This window comes from Crocodylus porosus, unplaced genomic scaffold (genome assembly GCF_001723895.1).
Source record: "Crocodylus porosus isolate Cpor-Errol unplaced genomic scaffold, CroPor_comp1, whole genome shotgun sequence".
Taxonomy (NCBI): Eukaryota; Metazoa; Chordata; order Crocodylia; family Crocodylidae; genus Crocodylus; species Crocodylus porosus.
In genome coordinates this window covers 95,770,634-95,789,592 of record NW_017728943.1, presented here as the reverse complement: position 1 = coordinate 95,789,592, position 18,959 = coordinate 95,770,634, and the positions used below count along the sequence as shown (strand labels likewise).

The window sequence follows — 18,959 nt, the reverse complement described above, 5'->3', positions numbered from 1 at the left end:
TGAAATCAATCAAATGAAATTCTGTAAGGAAAATGCAAAGTCCTACATATAGGATGGAATAATGTATTCCACAAATACAAATTGCAGAATGACTGACCAGGTTACAGCATTGCAAAAAAAAAAAAAAAAAAAGACTTGGCTTTATAGTGGCCCATAAACTGGCTATGTGCAATAGTGTGCAGTTACTGAAAAAAAATAGCAAAAAACAAAATACTAGAACTAGAATGGGGAACTAGATTTCTGCAAATGCAGACAAAGTTCTTTGAGTAGGTATGATATCTTTTATTAGCCCAACTGACTAGTTGGAAAAAAGTTCTTAGTAAGCTTTTGGGGGCAGTTACCCAAAAGCCACCTTAGTGAGGGGGAGGCACATGCCCCCCCAACAACCAGTCAGCATCAGGGGCGGAGGCGGGGGAGTCCCCCTGTGGCCAATTTTGCCAACTGAGGGAAAATTCACTGACTGGGGAGCTGCTGCAGTGCTCCTGGAAGTGGCTGCAGTCTAGCACTCTCACTCTCTGGCCGGCACTCACACCCTCATGCACCCCCTGTGCGTCGCCACTACAGTCACCCTTTTTCAGGCATGGGAAATCTGACCTGAGATTCCAAAATGGCTACAACCAAAAACCCAGATTTCTGATTGCACATGTATATTTTTTTCCTTTTAAAAACCTTATTTTAGTAGTCACATATACTATGAATACAAAACTATGAAAGACAAATTAATTTGCCTTTCATAGTTATATAATTCCCAGAAAGGCAGTGAGGAGAAGGAATAGGAGGACCCACCCACTTTTTGCAGTAACTGGTTTTTGCAGTAATAGAAGCATGGTGGAATAGACACTCCCTTAGTCCACTTACATGCTGAATAGGTGGAATGGAATCTGGCTCTAAGTACAGCTGTCAAAAGAACAGAGGAAGGGAAATATATAAGTTTTGGCCCCTCTCACCTTTTCCTTGTCTCTTTGTTTTTAAGTAGCTGTTCTGATTACATTTTATTTACTGAGGAAAGTTACTTTTAAATTCCCATAAACTGTAATTCACAGTTCTCTAGGGCAGTATGAGAAGCAATGGTTTACTTATGCAGTACACTACTAATCATTTCCTAGAGTTGGTATCCATTGTGATCAAGATGATATCTTTTGCATAACAATGTCCATGGAAAAAATAGGATGAATACACTTTTCTGCTGAAGTTTTTTTTTAAACAGTGTTTCATGCTGAATTCCTCTTGAGAGAATTGTAACCATGTTAGTTTTTAAGAAATATGATTCTTACAATAAATTGTTGAAGTGGAATCCCTGGACTGATAAACTTGTGTGTTATACTTTACCTGCCATTGTAGTCTGGAGAGATGTTTAGTAAAACTCAGTATCTATACTACTGCTTAAATAGTAAGTGGATATTAAACTGAAACTTTATACATTACTTATGTACATTTATATTAAACTGAAACTTTTTACATTATAGTATAATTTCAGTACCCAGCAATATTTTCAAAGTATCTATTGACTGATATAAAAAAATGATGATTTTTCTTTTATCCTTGGATAGTAGTTTGCAGAATCTCAGTCCTCAAAGCTGTCAAGTTTGTTATAATAAGAAATGCCTTTTAACTTCGTTTTACAGGGGTACAGTTTTCATATCCCCTGTTCTTTCTGCTTGACAGAAATTGACATCATTTTTACTAATTTTGAAATGTCATTTTCTGGTATATATTTTTGTTATAGGGTCGTGCAAATACATGTTTCTTTCCTGCCTCTCCCCCAAATTCTGTAAAAGAGATCCCTAAATTACACGATTCAAATTATGTCCTTATATACATACATAGGATTGTGGGTTGATCTCCTTATAGTAAGTAAATATTATTATAATGGTATTATGCTTTTCAGCTTTTAATATACAGAGAAATATTTAAGGAACTCTATATTTTAGTGTCTCAAACAGAAGATTAAGATGCAACTTGACCACAACCTAGAACTACTTAGATGAAAAGATTTCAAGATAAAAGCAATCATTAACAAACAAAAACATAAGAAATTTAATAGTTTGATAAATTTCTCTTGAAATTAAGACACTTTTTTTCCTTAACACTGAAGGTAATCAATCATTGAAACAAAACCTGACTTACTGTATCTTCATGCCCTGATTATGTGGTATTATGGAATAGTGTACATTTTTTGCTGAGGGCCATTGCTGGCTGTTTCTAAATACGTATTAAGAAAATGAAGTGGCACAGATGCTATATGGGCATATTCATTATCTCCTTTTATTTTTACTGATTTGATTTTGTCATCAGATAAACAAAATGTGTTTTAATTTTCACAGCTACAAGATCAGATGTGTGCAGTGGGATAATAGAAAAGTTCCGGATCTTCCGCACAGAGAAAACCTATGCAGTGAAGGCTGGCAAGTGGTATTTTGAGTTTGAGGCAGCCACTGCGGGAGACATGAGGGTTGGCTGGACCAGGCCAGGCTGCCTACCAGATCAAGAACTTGGTGCAGATGAACAAGCTTTTGTCTTTGATGGTTTCAAGGTTTGTTTAGTAGAATTTCAATGATTTGCTTCATTGAAAGTAATGAAGTTGTTAATAAATGTTATTTACTTTGCTTCCTATTCCATCTGCCATTAGTTCAACTTCATATTCTGTGTTTCAGCTTTTGTTATATGAACTTGATAATGTTTTTACTCCTCTTTGAAGGTCTGGGAGGAAGAAGAATAATATCAAAATTATAATGCATTAGACAGATATTTGGTGCTTACATAACTCTTTCCTTGAAAGAGTATTCGAGGCATTGAGAAGTTAAGTGACTTCGCTAAAGTCCAGTCAGGTCATTTGTAGAGTTGGGCCTAGAAGCCATTTCATCCAGTTCCTACTGTAGTGCATTGCCTGTGGGAAATATCTGTGAACAGATAATAATTTTTGTTAGCCAAAATATGATGTAAGGTTATAGGGGTGAAAAATTATAATGCTGAAGATTTAATTTTCAATGCAAATTTTGGCACTGTTTAGCATAGTTAAGCACAATTATGATAAAACAAAGCATTTTCTAGCTCCAACTTCAGTTTGAAAGAACAATGAGAAATTGAAATCGAAGGATGTAAGAATATATTGGGAAGTAGGACATTCGGTTAAGTCAGCAGTTTCTTATTCTTTAGGAGAATAACATGACTCATTCAAGTGTGGCAGTTAAACATATCGTTTTAGTGTGAAGCCATGTGAAACCTCTGCCCAGACAGTAATTGCTACCTATACTGGTGGTGACTCATGCCTTAGTACAAAATGCATGTTATATATATCTTGTATCAGATGACTGAATTCAGCTGACTTATTATTACAATACTTGACAGAAGTTTAACTGTACTCTTTGCAAACTTAAGTTTCAGGAATAGTCACGTTTATTGTTCAGCCAACCTTACCTCAGTCCTATTATTTTGTTATTACTATGTTTTATTTGATAGTTTTGTATGATGTAATCTGAGATACCTTAAAGGTTAATTGAAACACTGCATTTCTTACACATTTGCTCAAATTAAATAACTATTCAGGGCCTCCTATCATTAGTGGAATACTGAGTATCAGTCTGTCTTCTAAATCCCAAGTTCATCAGTTTCTTTGCAGCAGTTTAGAATAAGAGGATGCTGTATGCTATCCTATTTTAGGTATAAAGTTATCAACTTTATTGAGCTAACACAACAGCTGCATACTCCTTTAGGCCATCTGTAAGCCAGTAATGAGATGAGTAATATTTTTTGTTTGACTAAATGAATGCAGTGAATTTTCCCACGTTTTAAGTTGTATTTCTTGAAGAAAACAAGACATACCCATCCTATGTGACCTACCGTAGTTCCCAACCAATTTCTAGGTGTTATTTAAGGTGTTGGTTTTGACCTATACATTCCTTAATGGTATTAGACTGCCTTTTGAGAATGGCAGTTCTCATAATACCACTCTTATAATACTACTGCAGAGGAAATCAGCTGAGGTGCCAGAAATAACTGATCCCAGGCAATTTGCAAGGCTGTTTAGCAGCAGGCCTTTTAATTCTGGAGATCGCTTTCATCCTTGGTTAGGAAGACTTTGAGTACGTTGACCTTCAGGACGTGCACAAAGGGTTACCTGTAGTCCGAAGCTTCGGAGAAAGAAATGGATGAAAATTTAGTCCTTATGGAACAGGTGAACCGGGAATGGTATGTTAGTGGCATTGCTTTGCTTTATAAAATTTATAAAAGTTTTAGTAGATGATTGGTCTTATCTATTTGATTCAGTTGTGCTCAAAGCTCTGCCACAAAGGGCACTAATCCAAAGCTACAACATTTGTGTGTCAGTTCTCTGCAACTCCTGGGTGTAATGAATGCCCTCAGTTTCCAAAGAAACCACCAGGAACAATATTTGTGTGCTCAGTACCCCTTTCAGGATCGGTAACTGGAGAATATCACTCTCACATTTCATAAATGTAAACAAACACATTAGAATATACTCAGAATACATTTAAAATAGCAAACTGAACTTACATGCAGAATACAAATAACAGAGTTTTTTAAAGTAATTTTCATATAAAGGAGTATAAAGGAGATATTTAACTTTGTAATCAGTACTACATTATTTTTAATCAGGCTTTTCATGAAGTTACTTTACAGAAATAAACTGTTTCTTGGGCTTGTGCTTCTAGGAAGATGAAATAGCAATTTTACAGTAATGTTAGGAGTGCTTGTACAAAATTAATTGCTAGATTTCTACAATTAAAGTCTACTTTCAATACTAAATGGCATTGTTTTGAAATGAAATACTTGAAGGTATTAATTCTAGTACTGCGTTAATTGAGGGTGTTTATTGGTAGTCATACCACTGATGGGGAGAGGAAGACATAATTGTCTCTATCATTTTCTGACATTCTTTTAAATCACTTTTAGGCCCAGCGGTGGCACCAGGGAAATGAGCATTTTGGCCGCTCTTGGCTGGCGGGGGATGTCGTGGGATGCATGGTTGACATGAATGAGCATACCATGATGTTCACCTTGAATGGTGAAATCCTGCTTGATGACTCTGGATCAGAGCTTGCATTCAAGGACTTTGAGGTTGGTGATGGTAAGTGCTTTCACACTTTCTGCTGTGATGTTGTTGCTGGATTGTCTGACATTCTTTAAAGATGCATTCATCCTTTAGCATGTACAACAGAGGAGAAGCATGTATGTACAGAGGAGAAGGCAGCTCTAAGTGGAAACTACCTAAATAGTTTATTTGGTTAGAAACCTTGATATTGTTTTACTCTTTTCTCCTTAGTAGAAAGGTTAAGACACATGGAAATAAAATAGCAAGTATCATATAAAATGTGATGATGACATTGATCATTAGCCACTGCATTTATAACGTTTTGACTCTGAATTTTACTGTAGAACTTTTATTCATGGTAAGAGTATCTGTTCTAGCAATGGCTACTGTCTTGGATTCTGTAATTCCTTTACATTCCCTCCTTTACTTGCAAGGTGAAAAGCTAAATTGACAGAAATATCATAAGCCATAAATAAATCAATCTTACCCCACCATTGTTCAAAATGCAGGAAACCTTACACAATCAGTGCTGACTTCATCATACCACTAACAAATGTATTTAAAAAAAATATTTTAAAGCATGATAAGGATTGCCAGAATGATTTAAGACCTGTGCTGTTGATGAAAGGAAATTCCTTCTCTTCCTACTGTGTAAAGGAAGAAGCAGAGAGACTTGGCATAAATCACTTAATCCCAAATCCACATGTTTTCCCTCTGCTAACTCCAGAATTACTGTGAATGGGAGACTTTTTAAAGGTAGAAATATCCTTTTGAAAAGTCTTTAAAAAAGGTATGTCTTTGTGTATATGGCAGGGGTGGACAAAATACAGCCTGCGAGCTGGAACAAGCTCATGGAGGGACTGTCTGGCCTGTGGTACATCCTTTGGTCTTGCCTGGCCCGGGTGCCATCTGGCCTGTGGTGTGTCCTGTCACACCCAGGGCATGCAGCAGGGCTGGTGTGGCTGCACAGCTGGAATCCCTTTCTAGGCAGCCCAAGTGGCAGCTTCTTCTAGCTGCTGCTGCTGTCCCCATGTTGGTACTGGCAGGGACTTGTGCACACAGCCCCAACCCCAGTCCACCCTGTGTCCACTCTGGACTTGGCCTGGCAGAGCAGACCAGCTGGGACCTGCACATACAGCCTTGACCATGGCCCACCCCACACCTGTTCCAGACTCACCTGCCCACATTAAGCAGTGGCAGCCAGGCAGAAGTTGCTGTTCAGCATGGGGAAAAGCAGCCTCTCCCCTTCATCACTGCCGGGCTCTTCTTGCTGCAGCTTCTCAGAGTTCACTCCTAGGCTGCCCTGCATCTCCTTTGCACTGCCACTGCTCTCTCACTGGGTGGCCCACAGGTGGCAGTGACAGTGGCAGAGAGGAGCTGCAGGGCAGCTGGGCACAGGCTCTGGGAGGCTGCAGCAAGAAGGGCCCAGCAGTAGTGAGTGGGAGGAGTTGCTTTTTCCCCATGCTGGGCAGCAGCTTCTGCCTGGCTGTTGCCACTACTCAGCGTGGGTGGGCAGTCCAGGGCAGGTGCAGGGGGGGTTGTGTTTGGGGCTGTCCATGTAGGTTTCAGCTGGTCTGCTCTGACTGCAGTGGCCATGGGGTGGGGTGGGCTGGGATCCGGGCTGGAGCTGTGCGCTGTTGACTGTGGTGGGAAGGAGCTGCAGGGCACAAGGGCTCTGGGCTTTTGTGGTGGGGAGCAAGGTGCTGACCAGCCCACGGCAGCTCCCCAGAACTGTCTGTGTGGCCTGTGGGCCCAAATAATTGCCCACCCCAATGTAGGGGCACATGTGCATAATGTAGTAACAGGCCTGATATAACAGACTGCAAAGGTAGTGGTGGGAATGTTTAATTGTCATGAAGTCAATTAATTTCAGGACTGTGGTGTTGATAATGCTGGTTAACAAGTGATCCCAAGGTAAAATTACTATAGGTAAATGCATATGTTGGTGACTTCAAACATAGTTTAAAAGGAGATTGGTCAAAATGCTCATAAGTTTATTTGAACAAATGACAATGGCAACAGACTTGGAGACAGATAAAATGAAAGAAAGCAACTGTTTCCAAATGCCTTTGTGTTGATTGTTGTTAAGGAGTTAGGGCTTTGTTACATGGTAATTTTGGGTGGAGCCCTTAACCCCTGAACTGTCCCTATATTAACACCTGAAACTGGTTTGTGCTACATGCCCTGGATTGGGCCCACTACCGCCTCTGCCCTTCCCAGGACCCCAGATCACTACTCACTGCCCCACCTGCCCCCTCCCCATACTTATTTGTCCTAGGGGAGTAAGCAGGGGAGTGTTAATGTTTTTGCCCAGCTGCTGCCCCTGCTGTTGCTCTCTGGGCTGGGTCTTACCTTTCAATCCTCCAGACCTCTGCTGGCCTGAAGTGACTGCTCCAAACTTAAGTTAGCAGTAACACTCATCAGCATTTCTTCAGCTCATAGTGTAAGGTGTAGCAAGGCCCTTGGGCCTATACATTTTTTTAAACCCAGTTTGCAATGCCTTTAACTGTTTTCACAAAATATTTTGGGCCCTTACATGCCTTTTTTAATTCTTGATCCTCTTTTTCTGAGTTCTAAAATTATGGATGCTCAATGCACATGGGATTATTTACTGCTCTATTTTTTAATAACCTTTCATTCTGATTTCGCTTTAAGGATTTGGTCTTTTAGTTAATCTGAAGTAGCTCATTACAGTAGAAGATGGTCTATCCTGATCTGAGCATATGGTAATGGTACAATGACTAGAAAATGTAAAGCAGATAATGTATATTACTTGTCTAATACTTAAGTTAAGTGTATGGTATGTGCAAGTGCATATGCATATATTTAAGACATATGTACATATGGGTGTGAAGCAGTTAGAGTTTCCATGTAAATATTATTCCTGACATGGACCCAAAGAAGCAAGAAAATGAGGAGGTAGGCCTTCTAACATTATTTAAGCTAGTTAACACATACATATTTTCCTCCATCTACAGATATGCATCGTACCATTACCACAATTAAAGTGCATTAAAAACTGGGCTGCACAATTATGACTTAATTTCTTCTTTTTGCAGATACCCTTTTAGCAGATTATTTTTGTCTTCAACAGTATTTAGTGTGGATGCTTGGTAGCATCTGTTTATTTTAAGAGTGAGTCATTTTTGTATCTATCTGCAGCTGTTCCTGAATAACTTAACATAGCTTCTTATGGAGAGATTGTGCGTTTTTAATCTTATCAAACCAAGCATGTGTGTATCTCTATGTCCCATCAAACAGTTGTGTTTATTAGGGGTGTGCAAAATGGGCTGCATTCAATTCGGATTCAGATTTGGCCTGAATCAGGGACAGCGATTTGATTAGTTGATTCCAGTCACTGTCTCCGATTCAATTTGGCCGAATCTGAATCTGAAGATTCAATGCTCATTTGGAGAATAAGTGATTTGGCCATAGACACAGCTTGAAATGTTTTTTCTACATACCTCAAGGTACCAGGCGTGGCTTGTGAACACTACGATGCTGGGACAAATGGATGTTGCTCAGGAGCGGGCCCACGTGCTTGGCGGCAAACTTGGAAGTGGACCAGAAGTACTTTGGTCCCTGATTTGATTGGCCATGGGGGGACCCCGGTTGTCCCTGCCAGACCAGGAGGTATCAGTTGCTGAGATGGGAGGGTGCAGAGTGGGGAAGGCCCCCATGTGCTCCCCGCTGGACTTGGAAGTGGACTGGAAGTGCTTCTGGTCTACTTCCAGGTCTGCTGTCAAGTGTGCTGGGGAGCCCCCCATGCTCCCATGTGAAGCTCCATCTGCCCCACCATTGCATCGTTAACTAGCTGCCTTGAGGTATGTAGGAAAAACATTTAAATCTGTGTCTATGTCCAAATCACCAAATCTTTCCAAACCTCTCTGAATCGATTTGAAGAGTTCCGATTCAATTTGGAGTGATTAAAGAGTCTCCTGATTTGATTCGGATTTGGAGATTCAGCCACTGAATCGGGCTGAATCTCCATCAAATTGTATCAGGGACCAAGCTAGTGTTTATGTATTTGTGCACAATGCATCAACTTTCATTTATTATGTGAATAATGTCTAAAAACTAATGGTAAGATCAGTACTGGAGGGAAAAAAAACAACCTGCCAGAACAAATACCTATGATATCTGATCTGTTTAGCATCTAACTTTCTGTCAAGATTTTTTATAGATAGCATTTTGGGGTCATACAAATAAAAAATGGAAAGTAAAGCTTCCAAAGAAAAAATTCAGTCCCTTCCAAAGTGTGAATATACAAGTAATCATTACAAACTGCCTTATATATTAACAAACCTGGCCCACTTTTGACAGGGGACAGCAATGGGTTCAGAGTTGGAGAGAACTGTTTTTTAAGGGTTTCAATGGACATCAGCTATGGCAGTTTTCTACGGGCGTTCTCAGACAAGATCTCTCTCAATTAAGCAGGTTCTATAACATTACAGTATTACAGTTCAGACAATAAGATATCTGCTTACTTATTTCAAAGCCAATGATTGTGGACTGCTAGTTTACCTATAAGTATTTAATTTTCTAATGGGTATGTTAGTGCTTGCATTAAATTTTTATTTATGAGTTCTGGCCATCTAGAGATTTGTGAATAAAGTGGAACAGTGCAGAGGAGCTGAGAGCAGGCTTTTACAAAGGATCTAATTCAAAGCCACTAGAATCAATGAAAGGGTTTTCTGTTGACCTTAAAGGGTTTGGGATTAGGTCTAAAGTCTCTAGCTAGGTTTAGTGGCAGGAATTAAGCATGTATTTCAATAGCTACAGTTGCAAAAATCCTGTAAGTGGCTGCAAGGAAAAAATCCTACGGGAAAAAAAAAACTGTCTGATTAGAAATGTTTTGAATAATTCAACATGATGCTGGTTGAAAAAAATGCAGCAGTATGTTATGACACCTCCACACACATTCCTACAAACCAAAATAAATCTGTTAGGACTAATTATAAAACTTTCAGATTTGATAGCGAAGTAATTAATAAAAATGTGTTGTTATTCATTGCATATGTTTTATTCTGTTTTTCTGAATGATTATATACCAGTTAATAAAATGGTCTTGGCTGGCCAGCTGTATGATCATACCTCTATCAAAACACAATGATGAATTTTAAGAATCTAATGTAGAACAAGGTGATGCTTCATTGCATCTCCATATGCAGTATGGTCCAAAAAAGTGCTTCGTGTTTCAGAAAAGACGTGAGGCAACACAAGGTTCATATTTCCATAGTCACTTAAAGGCAATGGGCTTCTGGGATTCCTGTTAGCGTTATATTATTAATTACTTACAGAATGCAGACCATGACATCCTCCTTGTCAAGATGTACATTGAATATAAAACCCAAGTCCCACCCTTAAATACCTATCCATAGTCCCATAGATTCAGCTTATAGAGTCAGAAGCGACCCAGTGGATCATTGTGTCTGATCCCCTGCCCCTGGAAGGAAAGAGGACCGAGGTCAGACAACCCCAGCCAGGTGACTGTCAAGCCTTCTCTTAAAGACCTCCAAGTTAAGGGATTGTACCACCCCTCTTGGAAGCCCATTCCAGATTCTGGCTACCCTTACTGTAAAAAATTTATTCCTAATGTCTAACTTAAATCTACTCTCTACTAGTTTGCACCCATTATTCCTAGGTACTCCCTGGGGTGCTCTGGTAAACAGTGCATCACCAATTCTCTGCTGTCCTCCCCTGATAAACTTATAGGCAACTACGAGGTCACCCCTCAGCCATCTTCTGTAAAGACTGAAGAGATTCAGATCTCTTAACCTCCCCTCGTACAGTCTTTCATGGAGGCCACTAATCATGCAAGTGGCCCTCCTCTGAACCCTCTCCAGATTCTCCATGTCCCTCCTGAAGTGCAGCACCCAAAACTGGACACAGTACTACAACTGCGGCCTGACCAATGCCGCATAGAGGGGGAGCATCACCTCCCTCGATCTGTTGGTCATGCATCTGCTAATACATGGCAAGGTGTGATTGGCTTTATTGATGGCCTCGTTACACTGCTGGCTCATGTTCATCTTGGAGTCAACTATGATTCTAAGATCTCCCTCAGCCTCTGAGCTGCTAGGGAGGTCATCCCCCAACAAGTAGGTGTGCTGGGGATTCTTTCTTCCCAGGTGGAGTACCTTACATTTATCTTTGTTGAATTGCATCCTATTTTGTTCCGCCTATTGATCCAACCTATCCAGATCGGCCTGTATCTGCTCCCTGCCCTGCGGTGTGTTAACTTTGCACCATAACTTGGGTGCTCTCCATACCCTTGTCCAAATCGCTGATGAAGATATTAAATAACACTGATCCAAGGACCGAACCCTGCTGGACCCCACTGCCCACCTCCTTCCAGGCCAAGAACAACCCATCCACTACCACTCTCTGGGTGCGGTCCTTAAACCAGTTAGCCACCCACCTGACTGTGTAGGCATCCACTCCACAGCTTGTTAGCTTCCCTATGAGAATAGGAAGTGAAACTGTGTCGAACGGCTTCCTAAAATCCAGGTAGATGACATCAGCCTCAGCTCTTGTGTCAAGGTAGTGTGTGACCTGGTCATAAAAGGCTTGTCAGGCAGGATCTACTCGTGGCTATCCTGTGCTGATTTCCTTTCAGCATTGTTACCCCTGCTGGGCCGTCACAAATGTGCTCTTTGATGATTTTTTTCCAGTATTTTCCCAGGGATAGAGGTAAGACTGACTGGCCTAAAGTTAACCCGGCTCATCCCTTCTCCCCATCTTAAAAATGAGCACCATGTATTAGTGGTGAAAACTCTTGTGAGTATTCCGTAGGGTGGAGAAGGAGACTGATTACACTGGTGTAGCTTCTCTGCAGTCTTGTTTCTCTTTCTGTTAGGAAATGGCATTGGTTTCCTTCTCTAGTGAGATACTTTGCAGAGATTAAAAAGACTTTTCTGAGGTTATGAAAATACACTTTTAGCTACCTTTCCTTATATGTGTGTAGTTCATTCAATTTGTCCACAAATATTTGCTGTGGCATAGACGTAGACTGTAAATAAGTTGTTATAGTAAGTGAGCATCAACACACTTTGGTGGATGAATTTGTTCATCAAAATAGGTGTGCTTTCTGTCTTTATGTATGAGGGATTTACTCTTGTGCTTTAAAAATTATAGCTTAAAAAGGATTTATTTTACTTTCTTTGCCTTCTATTTTTGTAATATATGGAGTTAATGGCATTGATGAAATGTTATTAAGTATTTGCTTCTGTATCTGTTTCTTTTCCTTGGATAAAAGAGAAAGGTGCTCTACTTGTCCTCTTTTTTGAGTTGAAGAGTACCCAAAGTTCTCTGTGTTGGTTCTATCTCTAAATTATATTCACCCTTCATGGATTCACTGATATGTAGGATTAATTTTAGGGTACTAGTGTAGGGAGGGGGACGAAGGGGGAGGGGGGGAGAGGGGAGAGAGAGGAAGGTGGGGAGGAGGGGAAGGGGCAGACAGCCTGCACCTAGGAGGGGCTGAGTAGAGAGGGCCAGGGGTCTGAAGCCTGGCATAGGTGGAAGTGCACATAGAAGGGCAAGTAAGAGCAAGGGCAGTGTGTGAGGCCACGGGGACCCCAAGCCCATGCCAACAGGGTGAGAGAGTCTAGAGGTCTGGAGCTCAGGAGGGGCTAGTGTCAGCAGGGCCAGGGAGCCCAAAGGTCTCACTGGCCGTGAAGTGAGGCCAGGGCCCAGAGATGGGCTGAAGGCTGAGCAGGGCCACAGCCAGAGACTGGTGGGGCAAAAGGAGCCCAGGAATCTCATCTGGCCTAGGCGTGGGGACAAGGCTCAGAGGGAGGAGCCAAAGACCAGGGGTCACATATGGAGACAGAGGGGGCCAAGGAGCCCATAGCTCAAGAGGGGCAAGCACTGGGGCTGGGTGCCCATAGCCCAGCAGAGTCTTGTCAACAGGAAGGAGTATCACCTGCAAAGCATGAGCGTGTGTAAAGGGGAGGTTGGAGCCACATAATTGACCCTTAAGGCAAGAACCACAGACATCTGTGATCATGATAGTAAGAGCAAGGTTGGGAAGCCCTCAGGCAGCCTCTCTTTATCTAGAAGCTAATTACACCAAGGCATGGTGAGTGAGAGAGGGGGTAACTGCCCAATGGGAGATGGGTGAGGGCTGAAGGGGGTCTCCAGAGTCATCATGGCTACTCCTGGAGCTGAACCCTGTTACAATGTTCTTCCTTCCTTCCTCGGTTTTCCTGTTTGAAGAATATATGTGTTACTGTTTATCTGTGGGAAGGGTGATGTTCAGAGTAATCGGTAACTGAAGATATGTTTGTTCTGTGAAAGAGACCGTCTATAATATTTCGCTAATTGAAGAGTGAACACCTGCATAAAGCTGGCAAACTTCCTGTGCTGGAGCTATAAGTTCTAGCATATGAGACTAAACTTTTTGGGACAGGGAGTTATCCCGAGGGCAGAATCTAGTCTGTTGCTTGCAGATATTCAACAGAAGAGTGGAGAAAAGACTTGGAGCTCTGTGAAGGCACCAGCACCATAGCACAATTTGTCACATCTTTAAGAAAGAATGTTTTGAATATGAGAAAGAGATGATCAGTTCTACTGTGAGCTTGAGTTCATCCTTTCCCCCCATTTTAAACATGAGGAAACAAGAAGATTGCACAGATCACTTCTGAGGGAGCTGAGACGAGAACTCAGATGTAGTATTGTGTGTTTCTCCTCTCAGAATATTCAACATAAAGGGCAAAGCCACATATGTGTGTGAGAACCAATTTTTTGTGCTTAGAAGGATCCAAATATTTCTCCTGCTCCAGAGAATGGCACAGCCTCTAGCCTGTAATTAATAAAGTAAAGGTTTACAGACTGTATATGAGCTTCTCTGATGTAGGTTTCTCTCCCCACTTTGGCATGCATTGATGAATGTAACTGCAAGGGGAAATAACTTAAGGGGTTGCTATAGGTTACACTTAGCATGTGTAAACTGCACTTAAACACTAGCATCTGAGCTTTCAACATGTAAGCACATACTAAGCCTCTGCAAAGTTAGGATTTTTCTGGTGAAGCATATCTATTGCTTGATACGTGATGAGCTAATATCCATCTGATCCGCAATGTAAATAGGATCAGAAGCTGGTGGACAGGTGTGTGCTGGGACTGACAATCAGCTGTTTGTCATAGCCCCTCAAGACTCCTGTGCAGTCAGGAGCTTTGACCAACAGACAGATGATTGTCAGTCCCAGCCCTCCCATGGTACCACAGTCTTGACCCTATGCTAAGTGTCCCATCTAACAAGGCCACACCAAGGCTCTGCATAGGAGGAATTGTCTGGTGTCCCTCAGTGTCACCTATACAGGAAAACACTATAGTTTTCCTGGGGTAGGGGAGGTCTTGAATCTGACTCTGGGTGATTGTTATGATAGATTTATGTTTCCTTCATATCAGATGCTGCCTTTCAGAATGAATGCATGAGATTTGTGCTCTTGATAATATTGTCTGTAGCCACAAGACAACACTTCTTTTCAGGCTGAGAAGAAACCTTCCAAATTTGTGGGAGTTAGTTGGATAACATCCTATGCTAGACGGTTAATGACCTACTACTCTGCCACTTATTCCATTAGTTTAAGTGTCAGAAATATGTACTGTTAATTTAAACATAGTCTAATAAGAATAGGATGATAGTATCATAGGAAATTGGACTGGAAGGGAACCCACAAGGTCATGTAGCCCAGGCAGGATCATCCTAGACTAGACCATCCCAGTTAACATGTCTGTCTAATCTGCTCTTGAAAATTTCCAAGAATGGAGAAGCCACAATTTGTCTAGATAGCCTACTTCATTGTTTGACCATTCTCATAGTCAGAAAGTTCCTCCTAAGCTCCAACCTAAATTTCTCCTCCTGCAGCTTAAAGCCATTCCTCCTTGTCCTGGGTCCTACAGCCACAGAGAAAAGCCTATCTCCATCTTTTCTATAATCACTCTTCAGGTATTTGAAAGACCGTCTTAACTTCTCCATACTAAATAACCTTAGTTCTTTCAGCCTTTCTTCATAAGTGTTGCCTGCCAGGCTTCTAATAATTTATTTGCCCTATTCAGGGCTTTTCCAAATCCTTCTTGAACCGTGGAGCCCAAAACTTGATGCAGTAAACTAGATGAGGCCTCATCAGTGCTGAATAGAGTGGAACAATCACTTTCCTTGATTTGCAACTGACACCTGCTAATACAATCCAGGATACCGTTGGCTTTGTTTGAAATTAAAATACAGTGTTGGATCATTTTCAGGTTATGGTTTACTGTAATCCCCAGGTCCTTTTCTATACTGCAGCCTAGCCAGTCATTCCCCAGTCTGTATTTCTGTATGTAGGTATTCCATCCCAACTGCAGGACTTTGCAGTTGTCCTTGATAAATTACATCTGCTTGATTGTGAACTATTTTTCCATTCTATCCAGATCATTCTGGATCCTAGGTAGAGCTCTGCCTAGACTGTTTTCAACTTTGTGTCATCCGCAAATTTGCAAAACGTGCACTCAAGCCCATTGTTTAGATGATTAATGAAGATATTAATACTGGAGAAAAGACAGATCCTTGGGGAACCCCATTGATACCTCCTCCCAACTAGACATTGAGTTGTTGATGACTACTCATTGAGTAGAATGATTCTTCTACTCTGTATTTCTATATATAACATGCTTGGTGCTGGGCCATTGAAGCCATCTCACTTTGCCACCACCTGGGCTCCATTTTGTTGCCCCTTTTGGCCCCTTAGGGTCCTACTTTATTATCGTACCTGCTACATTTTGATATTAGAAGTTGATAGGGAGGCTGCCCCTAGAGGGCAAAGTGGGTTTTGGATGATAAGCCCTTGTCTGGGCTGGGGTCCCTTAGTTTTGTCTCACTTTACTTTAATTCTGGCATAAACTACTTCATCTTCAGATATATGTACTTAAGATATATTTACTTTAAGTAATATGTAAGTAAGATTTATTTACTAATGTATCAGTGAAAAACAAATATTAGGTAAGGTTAATTTAATTTCAGTTCATGTTCCTTTCATGTACATACTTGTGTTGGAAAGCAGCTATTTGCTAAATTTCTTCCAAAGTGTGCATCCATGAGATTACTTTTTTAGATCTGGCAGGCATACACATATATAAAAGAATTAATAGTGTAGTCACAAGTCCATTTAGATAAGGTAAATATTACTCATGTTTTTAAACATTTACATCTGACATATCGGTGTGCCTTCTTGCACACCTATCATTCACTTCAGTTGTTAGGGATTATTATCTCCTGGGGGATGCCGGGATGCATTTTCATTATCTATTTATATGCTCTACTCTTCCTGCTTGCCTGCCTGATTCTGCTGATAATATCTGCTGTCACTACTATGTGTTATGTGTAACTAAATTCACATTTGATCTGATTGCTGTAGTAAAGGACAGTCTCCTGTGTATAGGATCTCAAGCTGAGGTTATAGAGAGGTTTTTGCTTCCATGCTTGAAACATTGGCCATTGCAGAAAACCGTGTTGCTCAATTTTGTCAAATAAATATGAAATAGATTAAAGTCTTATACTTTCCTATTTTGAGTCAGCTTTAGAGGTTTATTCGTTGTATGTTTTTTACTTCAGAGAGAATAGCGAAAAATCATATATATTTTTCTGGACAAGACAAAATCCTATCTATGACAATGAAGGCATACAGTATAGTATCTTTCTTAGGTAAAATGACAAAAAGATCTTGATCCTATTCCAGCTATTAGGAATCTAAGTACGATCCTGTGCTCTGTCCTCAACTCCCTGAAAACCTGTCCCCGCCCAAGTTGGATGGATCTTCTTCCTCATTTCCTTTTTGTGATTTAATTTCCAGGTTAACAAAACAGCATGTTACAAAAAAAGATACATGAATAGATTTTTAGGGACTGAAACAGAATAAAATAGTATCAGGAGTGATGGGGTAGGATCTGACCCGAAGTGTCACCTACACTATCACTACTCTCTCTAATAGGGCTCTGGCAGAAATGTAAACTGTCTTGCAAATGTTACATGCAGTCAACATTCCATGGTATTTACTAAAACATTTAAAAATATGCAGTCAAAATATGGAAAACACTGTATATCTACATTCCATATAGATTCACTTTTTAAAGTGTAATTTGTATTGGTTTGGTGTCGGGTGTTTAGACTTCCTTGCTTTGAGAGTAATTAAAGTGATGCACAGAAAACTCTGGAAGATAATAAGTCAGTGATGCTCATCAATTCTTACCACTCCTTGGAGTTGCCAAGAAAGATGCCCCATGCATCCCTGTTACGGAATAAACCATGTTCATGCACTTGTAACTGACTTGTTAGTAATTGTGATGTTTGGGGGAAGACCATGCTGTTACTTTCTCACCTGGAAGAAGCTTGTCCTGCTGTTGAACTGATAGCCTTGCTTTCATAAAAAACAGAAATTGTTATTGGGCTTTTCGTCTTTAAGGGATGTACGTGTGGGGTGGAGTACAGGTATACCTCATGGGGTTTGTGCCCTGGGCCAGCATGGAATAACCAGGCTTTAGGAGGAGATGTCTGTCAGCACAGCCATCAGCGATGAGGTTAATGTGGTAGCTGCACCAATTCTTATGCTGAGTGACAATACTAAACTCTATATTCAGTGGTAACGAAAGTGGTTGCAGACAAGAATGTAAATCCCGTGGCTGTTGGCTGCACCAGTACCTCCCCCAGCAGCAGCAGTGTCTTCTATTGTTGGGAGGATGGGCCAAGGATGACGAGAGAAATCCAGTGCTTGATTCCTGTGGCTGGAACCTTGAGACCCCTGTGTCCATTTTGGTGCCTCCCCCCTTACTCAGTGCCTGCGGCTCATGCCTTGGACTCTCACCCCTAACTACTGTACTTGGTTGGTGGTGAGAACAGGAGAGATGTTTTTGTTTCTTTTCCCTCTGGCATATCTGTGCAGTACTGTACAATTCTGCCTCAGTATTTTGATACTTATACATTCCCAGTCATTTTGAGAGCTCCTAAATGCTTTACTTCAGTAAAGAAGAAAACTAAAGGGAGGTAGGCTATAAGGCTGCCTATACACGTGCTCCTCAGCCTTCTAAATGGAACATGTTGGAGCAGACTCAATTACCTGAGTTTGCTCTGTGTTCTAATTTGAACGCTGCAGCATCATGTGTATTGATCCCCTGCATGTTTTAAAATGGCCACGGGCCACTTTATCTAAACCTCATTAAATAAACCTGGCCATTTTTAAACACATGGCAGCTAAATACATGTGATGCTTCAGTGTTTTAATTGGAGTGGCTGTCCAGGAGCCACTCCAGTTAAAACGCCCCAGCCCCCCACCCTGGAGCATCTGTATAGACAGCCTTAGATTGGCCAGCATATCCTTGATGCACTTTTATCTAATAGACTTTTTCCCACCAAATGTACAGTGGATGAATTTATATTCTAGTCATCTGTGCTTGCCTGAACACCCTTCCTGGATCTAATAAGACTGACTCCAGAGAGAGTTGCTCACCAGAGCTACTCTTTGTGAATGGAGCATCAAGATTTCTCAACTTACTACAGACATAGTAGTCATTTTTGTCTCTGCTTAAACATTTGCAATGTTCATGGTTCCTTGAACTCAGCAGGATGCATACTAGCTTCCTATAAGTTGAATTTCTTGACAAGCATTAGCTTAAATACACGCACACACGCTCTTATACACATATAGTTTAAGTAATATAATTATTCTAGTTATATATGGTTTAACATATTTTTTCACAGTAATACGAATTTACTTTTGGAAAGTAGTTGATATATATTAACACTGAATCTGAAGTAGCAGAGTGCACATACTGACTTGAGCAATATGCATTATATGTGTGAGAAGCTGATGTCTTATGATTAAGGACCTTGCCATAAATATAAACATTCAGATCTGAATCTACCAATTGG

General features: G+C 40.8%; 1 protein-coding gene across 1 annotated transcript in view; it reads left to right on the top strand.

Annotated features, from left to right (window-relative positions):
• RYR2 (ryanodine receptor 2) overlaps positions 1-18,959 on the top strand; it is an 810,210-nt gene that overhangs the window by 506,531 nt on the left and 284,720 nt on the right. The window contains exons 28-29 of the mRNA XM_019549810.1: positions 2,325-2,533; positions 4,912-5,086. Of these exons, the coding sequence (XP_019405355.1) occupies positions 2,325-2,533; positions 4,912-5,086 (384 nt within the window). The remainder of the gene's footprint in view (positions 1-2,324; positions 2,534-4,911; positions 5,087-18,959) is intronic.